Below are 22,791 nucleotides of genomic sequence, written 5' to 3'. Positions count from 1 at the left end.
GAAAATTAAAGACCTAAGGTTTCCTTAAAAATTTATGTTCTAAGAGCAACCATGCCCTACTTGTTATAATGAATGAGGGAGGGACCAAGTGCTGATTTTTCATTAGTGTAATTTCCCCATAACCCAGTAGAAAGCACAAGATAACAATGCCCCTTTCATGTCGATTCCCATAATTATAGAGAGTTTGGGGGGAATTATTCAAGGGTTTTGTCCAGTTTTCCAAGTCTCCAATCCTAATTCTTCACTATTTGAGTCATTTTCTTTGGAAGGATACAGAACCTTGTGTCATCATCCTTGTTTTAAGTTCATCCTCAATTGTGAGATCCTCATTTAGTAATACTTTCATGTATGCAGTGTAAGCAATTCTCCAACTTTATGAGATTTGCATTTCTGTGGGATGATACACCGTCCAACAAATAGCCATAAACTGGACAAAAAGCCTGACATAACAGGTGGAAGATGCTATTGTTAGCAGGGAAGGGTGGATGAGGGCAGCTTTTTTTTTTTCAAGTGCTCAATTAATTCACTAGTGAACATTGTGTGTTTTAACAAATCAGCTTCTCTATGCAAAGCGCTTAACAGCAGGGGCTCAGGTAATGAATCCTGTACATAGATCAATGAGGACCTCTGGCTCCATTATACATTATACTCTTTGTCTACTTAAAAAATATCATCCTTCTTCTTTTTAAAGCCTTATTGTTACATGGTGATTCCACAGAGACTATAAAAGCATTCCTGAAAAATGGAGCAAGTGTTGCCAATCTGCACAGAAGAGCTATTGACTTAGTGATGTTTCTTCACTGAACTGTGTGTGTGGACATAAGACACCAGCAAACAACACAGAAACCAAAGGACCAACTTTAACTCCTGCTCTAGAATAATGCACTGGGATCTTGAAAACGGTGCAATTCATTTGGCAGTTAATCATTTACCAACCTGAAACTTCACACTTCTTGTTGCCTTAAAGGTGTATTTAAGCCTCACATTGCTAACTGATACTCACATGTGTATGTATTTTCCCACCCCCATATCACCATCACCAGAGAAAGCAAATATCAGAAGAATCCATTTGGACAGCCAAGTTTAGGACTTTATTAGAGCTTATCATCTGCACACTTCAAGAACAAAACTGAAAGACCACTACAGGAGCTCAAAGAAGAGGAGATGTGTCCACCTGCTGAAATCAGGGAAGGCTTCTTGCAGGAGGTGACACTGAATAGAGCCCTGAAGAACAAACATGACTTGTACTTTCAGAACTGGGAGATGGTGTAGAGTGAACAGAGAGGAGAAAGGCATGTCAGCTAGAAGGAACAACATATATGTACGCACTTGTCCAGAGGTAAGAAAATGGGGACAAAGACAACAAGCTGTTCAGTTCTGCTGAAAATATGGATAGGTGAGAGACAGCCAGAAATGGGAAATGGCCACCAGGATGTGACCACAGAAGGTGGGCTCTGCAGGTAAAAGATGACATCAGAGAGGAGATTCAGGTAGTCGATGTGAAAATGGATTTGAGGAAGAGAAGCTAAAAGGCAGAAAGATAGGGGTGAGGGGACTCTGGCAGTCCAGTTGCCCACGAGTCAAGGTCTACATTAGGTGGTGTCAATGGACTTGAAAGGAAGGGACAGATACAAGAAATGCTGTGATGGAGGAATCAATCAGATTTGACAACAGGCTGGATGTGGAGTGTCTGTCATGAAACTGAGGCTTAAAGTGTGAGACAGAACCCAAGGGGTACACACTCAGGGCACCTGAAGAACTCAGGTGGGATGGTGGGATGGCTAAGTTTACATGCCAACCTGACTGGGCCATGGAGTGCCCAGATATTTCATTACACATTATTTCCAGGCATGTCTACAGGGGTGTTTCTGGATGAGACTGCCCTCCCCAGTATGGGTGGGCCTCATCCAATCTGTTGAAGGCCTGAGGAGAATAACAAGCTGATAAAGAAATAATTCCTTCTCTCTGCTTGTCTTTGGGTGAGGACATTGGTCTCTTGCCTTCAGACTTGGACTTGGGCTGGAACTTACACCAACAGCTTTCATGGGTCTCAGGCCTTTGGACTTGGATATGCCATCAGCTTTCCTGGGGTCTCCAGATTGCTGACTCACCCTGCAGATCTTGGGTCTTTTCAGCCTCCACAATCATGTGAGTCAATTCCTTATAGTAAATCACTTTTAAGATATGTGAGTGAGTGAGTGAGAGTGTGTGTGTATGTGCATGTGTTTTGGGGAGTTAGGGCAGGAGAAGGAGGAGAGTCATATCTTATAAGTTCTCAAAGAGTATCTTTGAGTTGACTCATCTTTCTGGTGGCTTCTTTAAGATAACTGGACCCACTCAACTTGTCCATGTCTCCTTCACGCCCACTTGTCTGTTCATTAATTCATGAAGGGGCCTGAGGGGCTGCAGAAGGGGAGGACTGACAGGCGAACCAGGTACAAAGCGCAGCTTAGTCACGCGCTGTGCACATATGCACTGGAATGGCCGAAGGAGGCTGGACCCAAAGCACAACAGTGGGGTTCAGTTCATAGTCTGACAGTTACTAGCTGTGTATGTGGACAAGTCACTCCCTCCTTCTGAACATCAGCCCACCCATCTGCCCTGGTCATTCTTCTGTGGTTCGTGACCTTCTCTGGCTTTCTTCCCCCTACATTCTCAGTCCCACATGCCCTATGCTCCCTCTGACCTCCCTCCTACGTGTAAGGGACATACAAATGCCTTCTATTTATATTTATGGACAGAGAAGAGGTTAGTTAGCCTACTTCCCTAGGCTCTAAAAATTCACTCCTCAACGTCAGATGAATCCCATTTGCAAAGTAATCGTTCAGATTCAAATTTACTGAGAAGTCTTAGAGCTTCACTGGAGCTTGAAATCCCTTATAAGAAATGTGTTTCTGCATTTCAGCACCAAACAATTTTTAAGCACTCTCAGCTATGGAATAAAAAATAAGACCAATACCTACTGCCATTACTTCTGTGGGCACTGCCTGAACCATTCTCAACCAGAATCATCCCTGCTGTAAGAAGCTCTGTTCAGTGACAGAAGTCCCCTCCCCCACGCTGGAAGCCCTAAGCACTCAGCAGGTAGTAATTGGAACAAGACAAGTCCACACACACCAGCAAACAGCATGTTCACATGGAACCCAAGAGGCAGCCTGCCCTCATCTGCACCCCAGAATAACTCAAGGGGAGGAGTCTGCTGAGCACAGAGCTCCGGGTATGATGTCATAGACTCCCTTTATTTCAGGGACAGAAAGAGTGGGGGGCTGGCTAGTTTGCCCATCTCTCCTTTGCTGAGCCAAACAACAAGTCCAGTTGGGCGGCGGTGGGGGGGGCAGGTGTTAGGAGGTCCCACCTACTGTCAGGCTAGGAATTCAAACTGGGTGTCAGGACTGGCTTCAGAGAGTGGGCACAGCTGTTCGGAGCAAGAACAGGCGAGGGGCAGCCTCTTCCCTTCACAGCCTGTTAAACCTCAGGCTACTGCATCCGGCCACCATTCGGTGGAAAAGCTGGGAAAAAGGCAGCGTGACAGGTAGAATTTCCTTTTTCTTTTCAAAGCTATTAGGGTGTACTCCGTTTGTTTTGGTTTGACAAGCTCACCAGACTGATTCATGGGGAAGACTGAAGCTTTGACAATTTGGTGGTTGTGAGTTGCTGGAGAAGAGGATGAAACATCAGGTGGATGTCAGAAAGCCTGTGCTAGAAAGAATATCTTTTCAAAATGAAGAGAGCATGTGTTATGGCTCTGGATGCACAAATCTGGCCATAATTCCAATGGCACGCTTGTGGAATTGGACCTGCATCTCCTAATGGCAGTCAATATAAGTTGCTAAAAGTCCTAAAAATCATTGATGCCAGCTTCAGAAACTCACATGTTGCTATTACATTCTAGCACCAAAGCTATATTTTAAAGAAAGAAAGAAAGAAAGAAAGAAAGAAAGAAAGAAAGAAAGAAGGAGGGAAGGAAGGAAGGAGGGGAGGGAAGGAGTGAAAGAGGGAGGGAGGAAGCAAGGGAGCGATGAAAGGAAGGAAGAGAGGGAGAAAGGAAGAAGAAAAGAACTGAAAAAAAGAAAAGATCTTTTTTTGTGGAGAAAGCTTAGTAAAAGTTTTATTTGGAAACAGACTATTTAGGCAGTGGATTTAAGTGATGCAAAAAATTATAGAGAAGAAAACTAGAAATAAACACTGGGTGAGAATCTAAACATTAGACATCTGTGGTTGAACTGGGTGAGTATGGAGCTTTAATTAAATCTGATCAATCAAGCACTTCATGCAGATTGGTCTTTAACCATTCCACAATGTTTTGGGGTTCCCCAAATCTAGAACCATTGCAAGACTGAGATGAAATCAATGAGGTCTGTTGCTTTTACCTGGTATTATCTGCCTGTCAAAAGTCAGATGGCACAGGCAGCCATACAGGGAGGTGGGAGCATGGACTTTACTGTGAAATAGGTGTGGGCCAGAGTGCCTGCTCTGCCACTTCCTGGCAAATCCCTGATATCTTTGAGCTTGTTTTGTCATTTACCAAATGGGGTAAATTTTACTGTATTAGTTACCTACCGTGTGTAACAAACTACCCCCAACCTTAGCAACTAAACACGAGAAACCCCAGTTATTACCTCACAGAGTTTTTGAGGGTTCAGAATCTGGAAGTGGCTCAGCTGCGTCATTCTGGCTCAAGGTCTCACTAGGTCACAGGGAAGATGTTGGTTGGGGCCACAGTCATCTGACAACTTACAGGAGTGGAAGGAGCTGCTTTTAAAGTGGTTCAGTCACAGGGCTGGTACATTGGTGCTGTTTGGCAGGAAGCTTCAGTTTCTCCCCACATTGACCTCACCACAGGGCTGCCTGAGTGTCCTCACAACATAGCTGCCTCTTCCCCCAGGACAAGTGATCCAAGAGAGAAAGGAAGGCAGAAGTAATCATGCCTTCTATGGCCAAAGCCACACACTGCCTTTTCCACAATACACTGTTGGTTACCTGGGTTATCCTTGTTCAGGGTGAGAGGGGAACAAAGAGGCCTGAATACCAGGAAGTGGGACGCATCTTGGAGGCTGGTAATCACATTTGTCAAATGTCTTCATTTCTCAAATTAGGGGTAACTATACCGTGACGATGTTATGAGGAACAAAAAAAAAATGCATGTGTCATGCCTAGCTCTCAGTAAAGCCTGTCCTCTTTCACTAGGATTTAGGCCAACCTTAGTCTGGGGGAAACGAAAACTGCAGGATACACTCAGTTTAGGCAACACACAGAGAGTCTGGAAAGTAGGGGAAGCTCAGCCTGAATAGAAATCTGTCAAATTACAACTCAAAAGTAACATCTGAGAGATAACTGTGAAAGGCAGACAAACAAAGGGGCCTATCTATAGACAGTCCCCAGGTTCAAACATTCTGACCTGTTGTTCATAATAACCACCAGACCACACAAGCACATTCCAATTTTTCAGCACCCACATGACTTCCCAATTTAAATCTTGCACCTGGAAGTGGCATACACCTTGGTCTGACCAAGTATTCCAACATGGGTGTGGGAGGAAGGGGAAGATGGGCCCCTGAGTGGGGGAGGCAAATACTTGGGCTTGGGACTAGCTAATCAGAAAGGTCACTGCAAGAGGGGAATGCTGAGAATTTGAAGGATACAAGGATTTGGAATAAGACAAAGAGGAGAAAGTGGCTAAGGCTAATGGATTGCCTATCTTTCAGGAATGGAACATAGGCTGAGCCAAAAGGGGGTGCTTTGATGTGAGGATACAGAGCTGGTGAGAAGTGAGGGAGGGTGCTGGGGGGTCATTGGGGAAATTCCTCAGAGGCAGCGACTGGGGGTTTTGAGCCAACATCCAAAGGCAGATATGGCGTGGTATTAGAGATGTTGTCCCTGTGGCATTAAGCTGGTTTAGAACAATCTAACACCTTGACAGACTTAGGTTAACACACAAGTTTCTGATCCTTACCACCCTCTGTGACATCTCGCCAAGGAAAGTGCCCCCAAGTATTTCCCTAGAACACTGTCCTGATTGCAACCAAACCCCTCACCAGGACCTTCAGGAATGGGCCTTGCCTCACCCCTGGCTCTCCCCCCAGACCCCCGTCTCAAGAAGCACTGGCTTCCTTTCTGTTCCCCCAAGTTGCCCCTCTGTTCCCATCTCAGGGCCCTTGCATGGAATTTCTCTGCCTGGAAATGTTCTAGGTCTTTACCAATCTGGCCTTAGCCCCAAGAATTCTTGGTTCCCTGCAGCATGTGAGGTGGTCCCATTCCAGCCCCTCACTCTCTGCTAATCACCAAGGCTTGCTCTTTTAGTATCTTCAGACTATTTCTATCTGAAACTACCTTGTTGATTAATGTGTGCTTGTTCCTCATCGGTCTTCCCTCGGCTGGAATATAAGCAACACAAGGGCTTGGGGGCTCATCTGGCCTTGTAATCATTTTCCCAAGCACTGGAACTATCTCTCAGTAAAGGATCACTGATTAAGTGATTGGACCAAACTGGCACTGTCTGGGGCTGCCCTTAGTGGGCAAATGTCACTGGAGTCCCAGGCCTTCCTTGGAAATCCTTCCACAGACCTGAAATGATGGGGCTCACTTGCACACCAGGCTCAGTGGGAACAAGGCACCAAGGACAGCCACAGTCAGTACCCCAGGAATTCACAGGATTTTCTTGGGTTATGTGCATACATGGCTCCAAGGCCGGCGATAACACACTTAATTCCAGAATGAACAAATGATTCAATGAATGACAACAAAAGAAAGGGAAAATGTGTCTGGAAACACTGAAAGCTCCAGGAACCCTCTTCTTTTTTCTGATGGTGAAAGGACTTCCCTTTCAAACAATGGCCAAGTGGTTTGACGCCAGTCAGCCCACTTGGGCAAACGGGTATTTAGACACCCCACAAAATCAATTCCGGACTATTTATGGAGTTCATTGATTTCTATGTCTGGTGGGGCTGGCTTGACACCTGAGCACTAAAAGCCCACAAACAACCTCAGAAATACCCACTATGGACCCCTGCACCCTTTCACACTGCTCTCTTCTTTGGAAAAGGAGAGAAATTAGGGATCACAAAGTTGGAAACATAAGAAGTCAGCATCTGGGGTACCTGGGTGTCTCAGTTGAGTGTCTGCCTTCAGCTCAGGTCATGATCCCGGGGTCCTGGGATTGAGCCCTGCATCGGGCTCCCTGATTGGTGGGGAGCCTGCTTCTCCCTCTCCCTCTGCCTGCAGCTCACCCTGCCTGTGCTATCTCTCTCTGTGTGTCAAATAAATAAATAAAATCTTAAAAAAAAATCAGCAGGCACCACCATCCCCCACTGAGTGACCTGGCTGGAGAGCTGGGGACCTTTAGTGGACAGATGCTGTGGCATGGCCAGGAGTGCTCAGACCAAAATCCCACAGAATTTTGGGCCAGGATAGGCAGGACTAGTGAAATCAGCCCCAATCCTGGACAAATCAGGGCCAGAGACTTAATTATTCATAAGGATCCTTTTGTTTCTAAATTGTACTTGGGTTCGTCCAGGGGGGAGCTGGCAGGGTCTGGCAGCTGGAGCTAGGAGCAAGGGGAGACTAAGACGGCCAGAAGCTGAACCTATCACTTGGGTAAAAGCAAGAGATTTCCTGCCTCAGTTTGGTTCACATCTTTGTGCAGAGAACATGGAGGCTTCTTTCAGGAAGACTCCAGTGGGCTTTCAACCCGGCCCCTGGGCCTTCACAGGTGGTACAAGTAAAACCAAGCCACCAAAGGGCTCCAAAACAAATGAGTTTCTGAAAAGGAAACTGCCATTTCACCAGGACCCCCTGGGCTTTGCCTCCCTGGGTCAAGTAAGAACCCACCCGGCTGTCCCTCTCAATCTTTCCTCCTTTTCCCTGAAACAGTATGGACTCCCCTAAAAGAAAGAATATAGGCCAAGGGCAGAATGGGCTGCACAAATCCATCAGGCACAACCCCAATCAATGTGGGGCAGTGAAAGGGCCAGGCTAGCTGCTGCTCTGTGCTGTGGAAGGTCACTGCACCATAGCAGTGGTGTTAGAAGGTCTTGATGTCCATTTTATCCCACAACACATTTCAACACCAGCCATAGTCAGAGCATGTATAAATGCAGCTCAGAACAGAGTCTCCGTTGCTGAAAGAAGACATCATCTGGTTTTTCACTCAGAGACAGCCCCCCTTCCCAAGCTGTTGGTCTCAGCACTTTCTATAAAAAGTTCTAAAACAGAAGGACTTAAAGGAAACCCCATACATGTAGACACTTCTAGACCAGAGAGAAGAGCTATCTGACAATCTCGGAGGGCCTCTTCCTTCAGCTGCAAAACGTGTTTTTCTACAACCTTCCACCATCAGAGACCTCCTCACATTGCTTTTCTCTGCTGGTTTTTGTTCCACGGGGATTAAGGATACAAATTCTAGAACAAGATGGCCTAGTTCTGAATCCCAACTCTGCTATTCCTGGATGTGTGGTCCGGGGCAAGTTACCCCACCTCCTACTCTGGGCTCAATTTTCGCATCTGTAAAATGAGAAAAACAATAGCTACTCCGTGGGGTTGATGGAAGCATGAACTGAGCATGTATCTATATCTATAAAATTTTATATTAACTCAGATGAAATCCCAATAAAGATGAGCTGTTAATACTAAAACTGTCTTCAATTGAAAATAAAAATAGATGGTAGCTGGAAGCAGAAGAATGTTATATATTATTAAAAAACAAAAAAGGAAAAAAGGCAAAGATGCTACGGAGAACCTAGAACCCATGTTTTTAGCAGCTGCATGTCACAGTGATCAGAGACAGAGCAAGGGAATGGGAAAATAAGGTTCACTGTATAATGACTAAGATCTTGACACGATGAAGGCCAGGGGTCTCATGCTGTCTAACAGCTGACCTAGCCTTGAGTTCCCCCACTGGAGGCTACTGCATCAAGTACCCTAATTCTCACTTTCCAAGTCCCAACTGCAGCTGTGGTTTGATCTTGGGGGAAAAAAATCAAATAAAGCATACCGAAGCCATTTTCCTGGAGAAAAGTCTCCTGGAGATGGCAGTTCATGTATATCTGCTACAGGGAAAGAGAGTTCCCCTTCCTGCCGTGTAAACATAAGCCACCCCTTAGCTGAGTCAGGGGGAGGAAAGCCCCAGACCAACCTCTACTCCAACTGACTTTGCCTGTAAAACCCAGACATTTGGTACATGAGCTCTCCCATTGCCCCAAACGGTCTGCACGCTATCTGGAAAGGTTAATGACATTTGTTTATTTCTCACTTGGAGATTCAGGCTCAGGTCCAGTCTTAAGGTTTCCATTTAAATGCAGAGTGATATTTCCCCTGCAGGAAAGAGCAGCTGGATCAGGAGGGCATAAATGTCTTACTTCACATAAATAAAAGAAGACTGGCCTGTAATAGAAAAGAATGAACTATAAAAGTGTTTTGTCATATTAAAAAAAAAAGGGCAAAAAAATTCACAAAATTTTCCTTGGTTGCTTCCCCCTGCTTCCCCAATTTTCAAGTTGCAAACTGAGTCCTGATGAATTAGCAAGTAGAGATAGGGTTCATTGGAACTCAGAGAACCTGGAATAAAGACACCCCCATGGTACCATAGCCTAGTGTGATCTGATACAATATCTCAGCTCTATCTGGACCCAGGGTAGGTAGGGGAAAGGAAATAATAGAGAAAATGATGGGTCCAGCCTCACCACAGTAAATGCTGGGGATTTCAACTGTTCTTATCTGACTTCACCAAATGCAAGATCATGACCATCAGCGGTCTATGGAGCTCCCAGGTGTCAGCTGTAAATTCGAGAAGACTGAGGTTGACATGAGATGGGCAGTGCCATCCAGGACTCAGGTGTCACTGCATCTGAGGTCCTAGAAGGAGCTAATCAGTACTTTCACCCCAAGTGACACCAATCGGAGCAGTGGCTGTCTATGACAGTTGGGCTGGGTAGCTCAGGCAGGCTGAGTAGGGCTGTTAGTGACAAAAGCTGGCCAGCAAAGTGGCTGGTGAGTAACAGATGGCTGATCAGACTTTGAATTAAAAAAAAAAAAAACAACTCACAATGTATTTTGGCCCCCTTACCAAGTTTCTGGTTCTGACACACCAGGGCAGACTTTAGAATATGTTAGATAATACGCTATTCTTTGAAAATTAACCCTCCTCAGTTCTCAGACTGATTTGTACTCATTTATATTGCTAGGCACCGTTTACATGGGTCATGACCAAAATCCCCAATCTTCCATGATTTATCTCATTCTGTCACCTTCATTTCCAATTTGTCAGCAAATCCTCTTGGCACCATCTCCAAAAATATTCTAAGTCTAACAACCACTTCTTATAATTGTTACTGCCCCAAATTCAAGTCATGCCTCACCACAAACTTCCTAACTGGTCTCCCTGCCACCATCTTGTCTCCATAGGGTGCCTTTCCCTCCAGGGTAGTTCAAGTAAATTTCCCAAAGTATAAATTTAGGTAATGTTACTCTACAGTTTACAACTTTCCAATGGCTCCCCACTTCGCCCAAATCCCACCATGATCTGCCTCCAACCAGAGCTCTCTCTCAGCCACACTCTGCCTTCATGAGGCTCCAAATGGGCCCCTTTCCTGACCCACAAACATGCCACACTTGTTCCTGTCTGAACTTGTTCCTCTTTCCCAGATTTGCATATGGAGTCACCTTCATGATTTGGGGTTCCTTTTACACCCTTTTCCTGACCACTCTTGCCGAAGCTGCTCCTCTATCTTTCCCACTGGTCATCCCATATCCCAATGCACTGTCTTCAAGAACTTCTTGTTTTGTATTATTACTTCATCATTTATTGATTTACATGCTCCTGCCTGGGTTTCCCTACTGGTCTATGAGCTCTAGAAAGGCAGAGCTCTTTCCTCTTTCCTCTCTTGTTGACCTCTGTATGCCCTGTGCCTATACATAATAGGCAGTGAATGGATCCAAGAATCAAAGTCCACATAAAATCGCTAATTAGATTTCAAGACTATGTCTCAAGTTCAAGTTCTTCCCGAAGAGTTTCTGCTGTTTCAATCCACCTTGTCTTTGGGGTACTTGGTGGCAAGTTGGGACATTCATCTCTGCATCTGTCTAAGCCCCAAACACCTGTCAAAAAGTTCCTGAGCATATCTGCGCCAGGCTAGGGGGCACTGTGAACTGTATCTCAGACCCATACACCCATCCTCCCCCTGCCCCACATCAGTGTATTAGTCTGTTACTCATCAAAATAGACAGAGTGCTTACCATATGTGTGCAGTACTCTTGGTGCTGCAGATACAGTTGGAATTAGGTGGAGCCGGGCCAGACCCTCAGGGAGCACACACCACACACCGTGATTCCCTACTGGCAGGAAAGAGCTTCCCTACAATTCTGCAGCCTCCTCCTGCAGCCTCCTCCTGCATCTCATGGTGGCTGGGGGTGGTGGTTGTCACTGCACACGCCTCTTCCTGCTGTGCTTGGCATTGGTGTGTTCTTGTTCTACCCTGTGAGGTTAGCAGACCAGCCTTTACACTGTCCCAGGGCAAGAGCTGTCTATCTGCTTGGGGGGCATGTTCTTTCTGCTCAGAGAGATTCAAATGTTCAAAACAGTGCCCAGAGCCAGAGTCTTCATTTTAGATGGTGCCATTTTCTTCATGGAGTGGAAAACAGCAGTATTTTCTTGCCCCCATTAAACTATCAACACTTATACAAAGGTACTTTTCCTGGAAACCCTTTATAAATCAGTATTCCTTCTCCCATCTACTCTCTGTGACCCTTACTTTGCTTTATTCTCTTCATAGCATTGACCACCACCTGGGATAATATATCATCTCCTCATTTGACTCCCTCACTATCTCAAACTCTATCAATCTGTCCGCCTGCCTATTTGTCATCTATCTAATGTATCAATCTCTTATCTTTGTTGGGTATTTAACATCCCACAGCCCACTACTAGAATGTAATTTTCTTCACTAGTATCTCTTCAGTGCCTAGAATATGCTAGGCGCTCGGTATAAACATTTGTTGCATCAGTGAATGAACTAACTGCCCAAAAAAGGAATATAATATAAACATTTCCTCCCAGAACACAATCAATGGATTATTACCCTGGCTTTAAATTCATAGATGGCAATACTAGAAGACAAACCACCTTTAATTAACATTATTATGCAGACAGGGCTGGGATTTTAAGTACTGGGGATTCTCAGTGTCAGGGGCTGGCCATGCCTCAAGCCATGGACACTCTGACCATAGCTGCTTGGATCCAAAGCATGAAATCTGGTCTGTTCCATCATAGCCCATGCAATGCCCTATGTGTTGGGGCAGAGGGGGGGGTAGGCAGAAGCTAAGCCAGGAGGACTCTGGTCGCCACCCAGCAGAAGGCCTTTTTTGTCCTACTGCAGATACACTTTCATGACTTGCTAAAATTCTGTGTTCTTTTATCACAAGGAACTTTCCAGTGACTTTTTGCCTGGAGTGGAATTAGAAGGTTGTGATTAGAATTCCTCACCTTCCCCAGTACTGTCTGCAGGTTTTGGCTATGAATAAAGGGCAAGTGTCTTGGTGAGGGGGTCTCTCACCAAGTGCAAGTGTCAAGTGCTGGGGTGCCTGGGCCCCCCTGGAGCTTTCATGGAGTCCAAGTGTGGGTGTACAGGCCCAAGAAGCCAGAATGCACCAGAAGAACGTAAGCTCAGAAAATGCCACACTCACATTCCATTTGGGGGTGAAGGGGGCATTTGAGATCTTTTGAGGGATGGTGAGAATGACTGCCTGCCGTGAATGCAGAGGGATCTTGCTGGGTAAAGCTCAGGCGAAATCGGCTCTCTGAGCTGGATCTGAGAGAGAACCAGTTACTTCAGGGCTGCAGGCCGGACCCCTGCAGCCTTAAAAGCCTCTCAACTTTTTGGTTCTGTGACTGACACACTGCTCAGCCTCTTGGAGCCCAGTTTCTCGTTTTCTAAAAACAGTGTCCTTGTCACAGGGCTGTTGTGAGGACCAAGAGGGTTAATCTATGCAAAATGGCAAGAACAGTGCCTGGCACAGGGTAAAGGACTTGAAGTGTGCTGGTTAAAGAGAAATACTATATAAAACATGCACCTGCCTGTCAGATGGGCTTTTGTCCTTCCTGCATTTACTCTCAACCCCAGGTTCAGCTGCTGGTGGGGGAGAGGGCCAGGTTGCCCACAGTTTATATCTCTTTCTGTGATTTCAGTAAGGGGTAGCCTGGCTCTGGTTCAATTTGGCACCAGCCCAGAGGGCAGATTCCTGCAAAAAGCCCCACTTATCTACAATAGAAGGCAGTGTGGGGGACACTGTGTTCACTTGGGCAAGATCATGAAAAGAAATGTCATTTGTGCCTAAAAGATGGACTCTCTTCATGGGGTGGTGGCCAGCCACAATGGGGTAAGGTTCTGGTCTCCTTGTGCATTCAAAGTCTTGGCCAACACTGAGAACAACCCTTCCAAGGATGGAGCCAGCGACCTGAAACCCCATCTTCTTTGCTCACTTTCAAGGAACAACGTGAGACTTAATTACATGGGAGGAATGTTCTGCCCTGGCTTCCAGAGGCTCCTGCTTTCCTCCCGCCATTTCTGGAATGGTGCATCTCAGCTCCCAGTGACTGCTACATGCACAGTCAGGCTGGACGAAGACAGGCGGCCTCTGCATTTTCTCCCACACAACTCAGGAGTACCGTTTCTAAGTACCTCTCTTACAAACCCACGTGCAAGCAATGAAAGAAACAAAGCATGGCCAAGACCACTTTCAATCGTTTCTAATGGCCTCAGGCTCTACTGATTTGGAAATGGAAGTGAATTGGACGGAAGGACTCAGAGGGGAGGTCCAATGGGATGGTTAGAGGATGTCTGAACAGTGGCATCGAGGACAAAACCTTCATTTAAAAAAAATGGGCAAAGATTTGCACAGAGTCTCCATCAAAGAATACACTGGATGATAAGTAAGCACGTGAAAAGATGCTTACCATCATGACTCATTAGGGATCATGCGAATTAGAACCACAGTGAAGTGACACCCACACTCGCTAGAATGGCTAAAATTGGAACAAAAGGAAACCGGTAACACTCAGTGCTGTCGAAGACAAAGCATCTGCAACCTCACATAGTGTGAGGAACACAAAATGGTTCAGGCACATTGAAAAACTGCTGGCATGTTCTTATAAACGTACTCACCATACAACCTGGCAATCCCACTCCTACATTATCCACCCAAACAAAATGAAACCCTACGTTCACCCAAAGACCTGTGACAGATCTGTGTACTTCATCATCTCTGTTACACCAGCGAAGGGGAAGCAGCCACCAAGGCAGCATGGGATACTGCATAGTAGTCATTTATCTGTTTTGTATAATAATCGGGGATCAAAAGCTATATATTTGGGGCAGAGCTGATCACATTTTTAGCTCTGGGGAGAAGAAGAAAATGGGCAGGTGGTTCTTGATTACCCTAAGCCAATTGGGTTACTCTAATTCCTTTGCTACTGGTTCAGGGATGGTCAGGTGACCCAAGTTGGCCCACTCAGATTTTTGTTTGATCATGCCAGGTGGGGGAAGAGAGGTAGGGTGGGTGGGGAGACATCCTCTTTCTCTTCTGGTCAATGTGGTGTGTGTCTATAAGTCATGAAACCGCTACAGTCATCTTTTGCCTTGAAGGATAGTCTGAGGAAGGAGTCAGAGAAGGTTAGCAATAAGACAATCACAGAAAGTGGGCCAGATCCCTGAGCAAAGCACACCTGATGTCCATTTTCGTCTGTATTTTTCAGAGACACTGATAAATTCCCTTCATTTAGGAAGCCAGTTAGAGGAGGGGACTTTTTGTTACCCGAAACTAAAAGCCTCTTAACTAATCTACATGTGCGTCCAGGAATAGATCTGATTTCAGGAGATCATGTCAAGGATGCAGAATAAGCCAGATACAAGTGCTGTAAGCCAAAGTCAAAGCTAACAAAGAGATCTGGGATAAGGATGCAGAGGCTATCAAGATGGAGCAGCACAGAGGTGGGTGGGTGACTTTAATGGAACTCGAGGCCGGGAGCAAGTGTGTGTCAGGGGGAAGATCAGGTATGGAGCCCTGCCAGTACCTGGCCTTGAATGGGCAGTGGGAATGGCCATGGAAAAGAAATGACCAGGAGACAGTGAGGGCAGACAGCCAGTTACAGGACTGAGACATCAAGCAGGGACAGTTCACGCTGCCTGGGCCAACTCCCAACGAGGGCTGCCTCTTGCCCAAGGCCAAGCATGGTCCACGAATTTGAGTTGAGCTGAGCCTGCAGATGGGGCTCAAGCAGGTACATCTGCTCTTCTGAGTTCAGCTGGTCTCAAACTAGGGCTGGGGATCTGCTTTCTAGCAAGGTCTTCCTGAGGTGGGTAGCTGGCAGATGTCACAAGGAGAAATTCTTATTTCACTGGAATGTGATAGATCCAGTGACTGCTCCAGACAGACCCAAACCTGGCCTTCGTTTCCTCCACACCACAAATTTTCTTCTCCTACTCACTGATCAAATAGTAAAGCATCCTGCCTCCAGGGTGAGGCCTTTGGCAGGACCTGCCCCTCGAGTACTCCACAGATCACTCATTCTCCCTCGTTCACTCTCATCTCCCTTTCTAGGGGGAATGACAGACCGCCAGCCCGTTTCCAGGGATGTGTGTGGGGTTTTTCAGTCTCACCTGTTCGGTCCCTCAGCCTCTTGGGTAATCTGGACGCCCAGAACTGGAACATGGTTAAGTGATGTGTTGGGTTTTGTGTAAAGAACGATAAGCCAGGAGCCAAGGTGAACAGGGTAAACCGGGGTGGTCTGTGGGTCTCTTACTGTGTTTATCAGCCTGAATCGTCCATCTGTTTAGTGTAAGTGAAAGTCCGGCGGTAAATGATGCCATCTGATTATAAGAGAAGCTTCTAGCTGAGCACTGGTTGGGCAGAGTACTTCCAGCACCCATCCTGGGGTACCACCATTGTGCGAATAAGTCCCTTCTTTGCATTGCCCCCAGCTCCTACACTACCCACTTCTAGGGAACACATAAACACTAGACATAATCGTAATACTGCAATAATAACATCTGGGGAGTTTTAAGTCATAGGCTCCCCATGAGGAAGGAGAATGGATTTTACAGTCAGCAGATGTGGGCTCCAAACCAGGCTTCACCAGCTCAAGGTAGCCGCTGCTGCACTCAGGTACCTTCTTCCTTGCTGTAAATGATGATAATACTGTCTTAAAACTCAGTAGGTGTATTTCTACAAATATTTATAAAGCACATTGTAGTGCCTGTACACTGGGAAAGTTTAATAAATGAGAATGGGGGTTGCTTATATCATATATATATACATACAATATATAATATATATTATATATATAAATATATATATTACAAATATTATATATATTATAAATTATATATAATTTTGATCTGGTTTTTCTTATTTTTTTCCATTTCTCTGCCAAAATTCCCCAACCATTTATTTATTTTTCCTATCTGTCCCTATTTAAGATAGATATTTTAAATTCTTTTCCGCTAATTCTTGTATCTGTATCATCTGTGGTTTGCTTCTGCTGCTGCTTTTCCTTGGTTATGAGTCCTACTCCTGCTTCCTCATAGGTTTTGAATTTTATTACTGCATCCTGGAAATTATATACAGAAGAAAAGTGAGAACTGAAGAATAATACTGATTTTTCCCCCCAGAAATTTCATGTTCTGCTCTCATCCGCTGGCTAAAGCGAGTAAGTGATTATTCAGATTTCAGCAAGTGCTCATTTGACTGAGACTGAACGGTGGGTCACCTGTGGTCAGGCCCACCTCCCCAGCTTCTACAGGAAGGGCTAGCCTCCTAGCTCTTAGGGTTGGATTTGGGATTCCTCGATTTCACGGACTGGGAGAATGTGAGATGGTGCAGATGGAATGATCTCTTTCTGTTTCTCAGTCCTGCCTTCACTTGTGTTTTTCCCAGCAAATTTGGGGATGTCAAGAACTATCCTTTAATGAGCAAATTACTACTGTATGTGATAGTCTTTCAGACTCCAGGACATCCCAGCCATGTCCAGAACCACCAGCAGCTCGGCTGGCTTCATCCCCACCCCACAAATTCTGGATCTTCACAGCCTTCTGCTCTCCCTGCATCCAGACCTGCCAGGACTCAGCTCACTGACAGAGGTCTCCTCTCTCTGGAGGTCAGTTCATCAAGTCTCTCCTGCCTCTACTGTTCTCTGATAGTCTCATATACAAGTATGATTTTATATTCCCCAGACTGGTTTTTGGTGTTCCCATGGAGCCAACGTCTTCTGGGTCCCAAATGCAAGCAGTAAGTGCCTAGAGTGGTAGCTGTTATTTTTAGCACAAGAGGAAATTCCCTAAATGCAAGACATCCTGGCCCTAAACTCTTAATAGTCAGCCTAGTGCCGAAGCTTGTGTTTCATCCAGGAGAGTTGAAAATGAGACTGCGCAGGTGGCTTATTTTTAAAGGCTTAGTTGAGTATCTAGAAAATGCTTTATGGGCCTCACTTCTGTCTCTCTAACTTTATCATTTTGGATACTTCCAGGACCCAGCCTTTATGTCTCTTTGCTTTGGGGTTTTCTCCCAAAGTCTACCCTGCCCATGTCCAGCAGGAGCAGTCCTTACCAACGACTGGTGGAGGCTGGTGGATAAACACCCCGGCTCCCTTTCCCTTGGGTTGGATACCTTAGAGACTTATGTTCGAGACAGTCTCCCCTTCCCCCCAGAAGAAGTACATCCCAGCTGCCCACAGCGGTAACTTACTTGCTAAACACACTTTCCTTGGCTACTTTCTCTTCCTGGCCTCACTCACCCCCTCTCTGGCATGTCCTGGGATCACTTTTCAGATCAACTACCTGCCTTGGAATCATTGCTTAGATTCTTCCATGGAAACCCAACTGAAGGCAGGCTTCAGTTCAAATGTACAACCTCTGGGTGCTACTCGGGTTTGTGTAAAGAGGCCAGCACAGACAGGGTGTTATTTGGAGAAAGGTGAAGTCAGCCAACGTTAGATGGACCTCGCCAGGGAACATCAGGCATATTTCGAGAATGCCAGGAGAGGTGATGCTGGAGTTCTTTATTATAAACTGGAGCCATCTACCAACCTGTAATTGGAATATAACGTCCTAATCTGGGATGCACTTAAACTGTTTACTCTGTGGTTATGTCTTTAAAGCCTAACATGCACTGGACGGTGAATTTAAATTCATAAGTACATTGTTTTGCAAAATTGGCATGAAGTGCATGCCACACAATATGCAAAATACATTAGTATGTTGCATTGAGAGCTTGGTGTTCTCCCTTTTATTATTTTTTGTTTTTAAATAAAGCAAGCTTGTAGGACCACAGCCCCGTACATGTCTTGTGGGGATGCCAAGAACTGCTCTAAAAGTCACTTTCTTTTTTTTTTTTTTTTAAAGATTTTATTTATTTATTTGACAGAGATAGAGACAGCCAGCGAGAGAGGGAACACAAGCAGGGGGAGTGGGAGAGGAAGAAGCAGGCTCACAGCAGAGGAGCCTGATGTGGGGCTCGATCCCACAACGCCGGGATCACGCCCTGAGCCGAAGGCAGACGCTTTAACCGCTGTGCCACCCAGGCGCCCCTAAAAGCCACTTTCTAAGAAGCAATTTTCTTCTTGTCCCATAAACTCCCCAAAGCACCTTAGGCGAACACCAGAGCGCTGGGTATGTTTGCAAACTGCAAATACGGCACACATTTAATTACATCGAATTCATCAGAACCCTAATTGAGACAGGAACTCAAACCTTACTGCTTAATTACTTTGATTTCAGATGAGTAACAGACTTGGTCATGAGCAGCCCTTCAGGCCGGAATACATTAGAAAGAGGCCCGAGGGCACTGGCGGGGAATTCTCCCAGCCAAATGAAAGTGTGGAGTCACAGAAATAATTAAGCTAAGTGAGACCCATGATTGGATCTATTAATCCGTTCAATTCCCAATATCCATCCTTTGCTGTGGTGTTCCACGGCACCGGCCCCACCACCTGGGAACGCTTCTCTGTATGTAAGGCAGGATTCATTTCTCACCGATTTTTCCATTCCCTCCCACTGATGAGACAGCATGAAGGCAAAGGCCAGTCCTCTGAGATCGTTCCTCTGTCAACATTTTCTCACTGTGATTTTCATTTAGAAGACCTTCTCCCTGACCTTCCCTTCCTTCCCCACCTGGCACCTCATGGATGTTCCACTAGTTAGTAGATTCCACCAATTTCTTGGCCAAATGATCACAGTGACTTATGGTGGGATTTGGAGGTGAGAACCACATGGATTGTTATTCTTCTGAGAGCTGATAATGGCATCTTTTACTGAGCATTTACATGTGGGCTGACTCCTGCTTAATGCTGAACATGTTCTCTTTCACCCTGATGGTGATGCTAGGTGGTGGGTGGGATTATCTGCACCTGCTCCATAGATTTGAAAACAGGCTCAGAGGAGTGGTAGTCACTTCTCCAAGATTTCACCGCCAGCAAAGGGCAGAGATTCAAACCCAGGCCAGTCTGATTCCCGGACCCATGTTCTTTCCAAAACATAATTTTGCTCCCTCCTCTGGGAATCCTCTGGGATTCTACAAATTGCAGAAAGAAGAGAGGTGGATTGCCTTAGCAATCTCCAAGTGGGCACAAGGCAAGGAAAAAAACAGAAGTAAGTGCTGGCGCCCAGAAGCATCACGTGGGCAACTTCTAACAACATCGTGGAGGCTACTTCTCTCTGCGAGATGAGCTTGCAAAGACCTTCTAGAGGGAGGAAAGTGACTGAGACCAGCACGTGCTGAAGTTTGGGAAGCAATCTGCCTTTCAAGCAGGTGTTCTAACCAAGCGAGTGATTAACCGCATTGCTAATAAATTATGAATACAAATGAATGCAAGCCACTTCATATGTAATTAGTTGCCTGGCATTTACTAGATACCTCCAGGTCACTTGTTTCATTTCTTTACGTTCCTTCTCCCTCTTTGGGCTCGCCTTTCCATCAAGCCTCAGGTACAAATGACTAATGAACTAATGACAACACGAATAACAGCCAGGCCAATAATCATACTGCTAATGGTGACAACGCTAATTAAGAAAGTGTGAACAGCAACAGCCTCTTCTGCAGGATGTGGCTCTTCATCTCCGCAGGGCAACGAGATGACGGCCAACAAGATGAGATCCACGCACGCGCAAATGGCACCGAAGGCAAAGGTGGAGACTCGTTTTTTTGTTTTTTGGGTTTTGGGGGGGCACTAACTATATTTATAAGAGCTCTAAAAAAACACCATATTCTGGGTCCACAGAATTTAAGACTAGAGAAAATGGATCAAAAGGATGAGAAAAAAGAAAATGTCAGTTGGACAGAACTCAGTCATCACGTATGGACATATTTGTGGGCTCTGGAGCCCATTCCTGGTGAGATTGAGGTATCCCTCTGCCTGTCACCCACAAGCAGCCAACCCATCAGGCAACCTGAACAAACTGATGGGCATGAAATGGTGGCAGTTAGAAATGGGCAGTGGAGAATGGCAATGGTGTCCCAGAGGCCTCCTGCAGAGACTCTCCAGTCTGCATCAGAGAGGCAGGCAGGGTGGGCACCCCTGGCCAGCTGAGTGGACAGCACAGGGGCCCAGAAAAGGATGTGGAAGGAGGTTTGAAGGCATTTTCTTCAGACTTCAAACCAGCCAGCCGCCTCTAGCTGTGTCCTCCACAGTGAGGGAGCTGGTTAGGATCACCGGTTCCTCAATAATGCAAGCAGAGGGCTCTAAATGGGCTTCTAGAAGATGCTTTTCCTAGAAGACATTCAATGCCTGGGTGTCCAGGCAAAGCTCAGGATCAAAGTTCCTATGAGGGAATCAGGACATCAGAGCTGGCCAACCCTTGGGTGCCTCAGCATCACCCGGGCTACCAGCGAGCCTTGCACTTAGGTGATTTCTGGGTGTCTTCCCAAGGCTTTCCAAAACAGATACCAGACGCCAAGACACTCCCTGGAAGTAGAACAGTCTCCATAGACAAAATGCAGGCATGCAAAGCCCCTCAGGGTCCCAAAAGTAAGCTAAAGTAACCATGTAAATAAATTGCTTGATGGCTGCCACAAAACTGTCCTACGCTGTGACAGCCGCAAATGTTTTTTAGCAGAAAAAACACCTGTCGTTTCCTCCCTCTCTCTCTTATTTACTTTATCGCCAGTGAGGCAAAGCCATACCTTAAATTTTTTTAGGTCATTGCAGTTCAGATCCTGACGTTCAAAATGAGCCTGACACCTTCAGATTCATAGCCTGCACTTCGGGTTGGTTAATTATTGATGTGAACGCAGCGCTCTGCACGCCATCAACACAGAGACCAAACAATGGTGCCTGACGGTCTCCAGTCCCAGTTGGGCAGCCTCCTGGGGCGTGAGATCCCATGTCGCCGCTGCCTGAGACCGCTGGCCCCCATGCTGACGGCGCTCCCGCCCCACATCCACGCCATCCCCTCTGACCCCATGCCGCGTTCTGCTGCCGGCCTCACCTGCCCAGCGAAGAGCCCGCAGACACCGATGATGCACAGGATATTGAACACAGCGGAGCCCACAATGGTCCCGACTCCCACGTCGCCCTTCGTAATGAAGACCCCTGAAACAGACCTAATGTCAGCCTGGCTGTTGTGGCCAGTTGCATTCCAATGTGGGCATGGGGGAGTTGTCACAAGTGTTAGTTAGACTGTTGTCAGGGTCCACAGGAAACAGCCGAGGACAGGAGAGAGTTCTAAAATCTGCATTGGGGCTATTGCTTCATGCGGTATTGGCTCAGGAACTGGGACACACTCATGCAAAGTGAAAGCATCACTTAAGCAAAAGAATAACAGCAACCACAGAGGGGCGGGAAGATGGTGTTCTGATCCTTGGGGTCTTGAGAGTCTCATTTCCTATTAGCCAACCCACTGGAAGGCTATCTGTCCCCACAGCCCTTGTCCTTAGGAGAGGGCAGGGCTGAGATGTCCCCCAGTCATCACCTACCTATGACGGATGTGAACAGCTCTGGGGCCGAACTGCCGGCTGCCATGAACGTGGCCCCGGCCACGTCTTCACTGAGGTGCAGGCGCTGCAGAGGAGCAAGGACAAAGCACAGGTGAGCTGGGATTCCCCCGGGAACAGAAGCGATCATGACTCCTGAGGTCCCAAGCTCAGGGCCTCCCATAACCCCCCAACCCCCCAACTTGGCCTCCCCTGCTGGAACACCGCTCCTCTGGCCATCCTCCTCGGGGGTAGGGGCAGGGAGAGGGCTGCGTATCCCTGTGAGTTAAAGGCTCTTGACAAGATCTAGGAATTCCTAACCCAGAAACCCTGGATGTTGTGCAGATGACAGAGGGTGGTGGGGTGGTCTGGTGTGAGACACAATGGGCACCCGCCTCCTTTCTAAATGGTGTGCCACTCACTTCCCTCAGTGTTCCCAAATAGCCTTACTTCTTAAGAGATGCCCAAATCCACATTTTTATGCAAAACATCCTGATTTTTTTCAATGCCATGCCTAGCACAGGCTAAATGAGGATCCTTGTAACCAGTTTGCAAGTCTTGATTCTAGGAGGTTACAGTGGCTTTGGGGGTGGAGGGTCACCCTCCTGAAACCTACTGCTCATCATTAATGCAGTCTTGAAGCCCTGGGGTTGGGAGGATGGGGGGTGGGGTTGAGACTGAGTGGAAGGGATGAGGAGCCCTGCCAAGATGTCCTATCCAATGAACCCTCCACGTTACCCTGTCTGTTAACCCAAAAGGTGATCTGCAAGAAGACGAGACAAATATATATATATTTGAGGCTGGTCAGCCTGTTTAGCCTTTCTGCATTCAATCACGACC

General features: G+C 46.5%; 1 protein-coding gene across 4 annotated transcripts in view; it reads right to left on the bottom strand.

Annotated features, from left to right (window-relative positions):
- SLC24A3 (solute carrier family 24 member 3) overlaps positions 1–22,791 on the bottom strand; it is a 488,971-nt gene that overhangs the window by 112,975 nt on the left and 353,205 nt on the right. For all 4 annotated transcript variants that reach the window (XM_034641621.1, XM_011225465.2, XM_034641622.1 and 1 more), the window contains exons 5-6: positions 21,955–22,039; positions 21,468–21,571 (exon numbers count right to left, since the gene is read on the bottom strand). In XM_034641621.1, coding sequence (XP_034497512.1) covers positions 21,468–21,571; positions 21,955–22,039 — 189 coding nt within the window. The remainder of the gene's footprint in view (positions 1–21,467; positions 21,572–21,954; positions 22,040–22,791) is intronic.

Source organism: Ailuropoda melanoleuca, chromosome 13 (genome assembly GCF_002007445.2).
Source record: "Ailuropoda melanoleuca isolate Jingjing chromosome 13, ASM200744v2, whole genome shotgun sequence".
Taxonomy (NCBI): Eukaryota; Metazoa; Chordata; class Mammalia; order Carnivora; family Ursidae; genus Ailuropoda; species Ailuropoda melanoleuca.
Note: the sequence above shows the minus strand (reverse complement) of the source record. Positions and strands in the feature narration are given on the sequence as shown.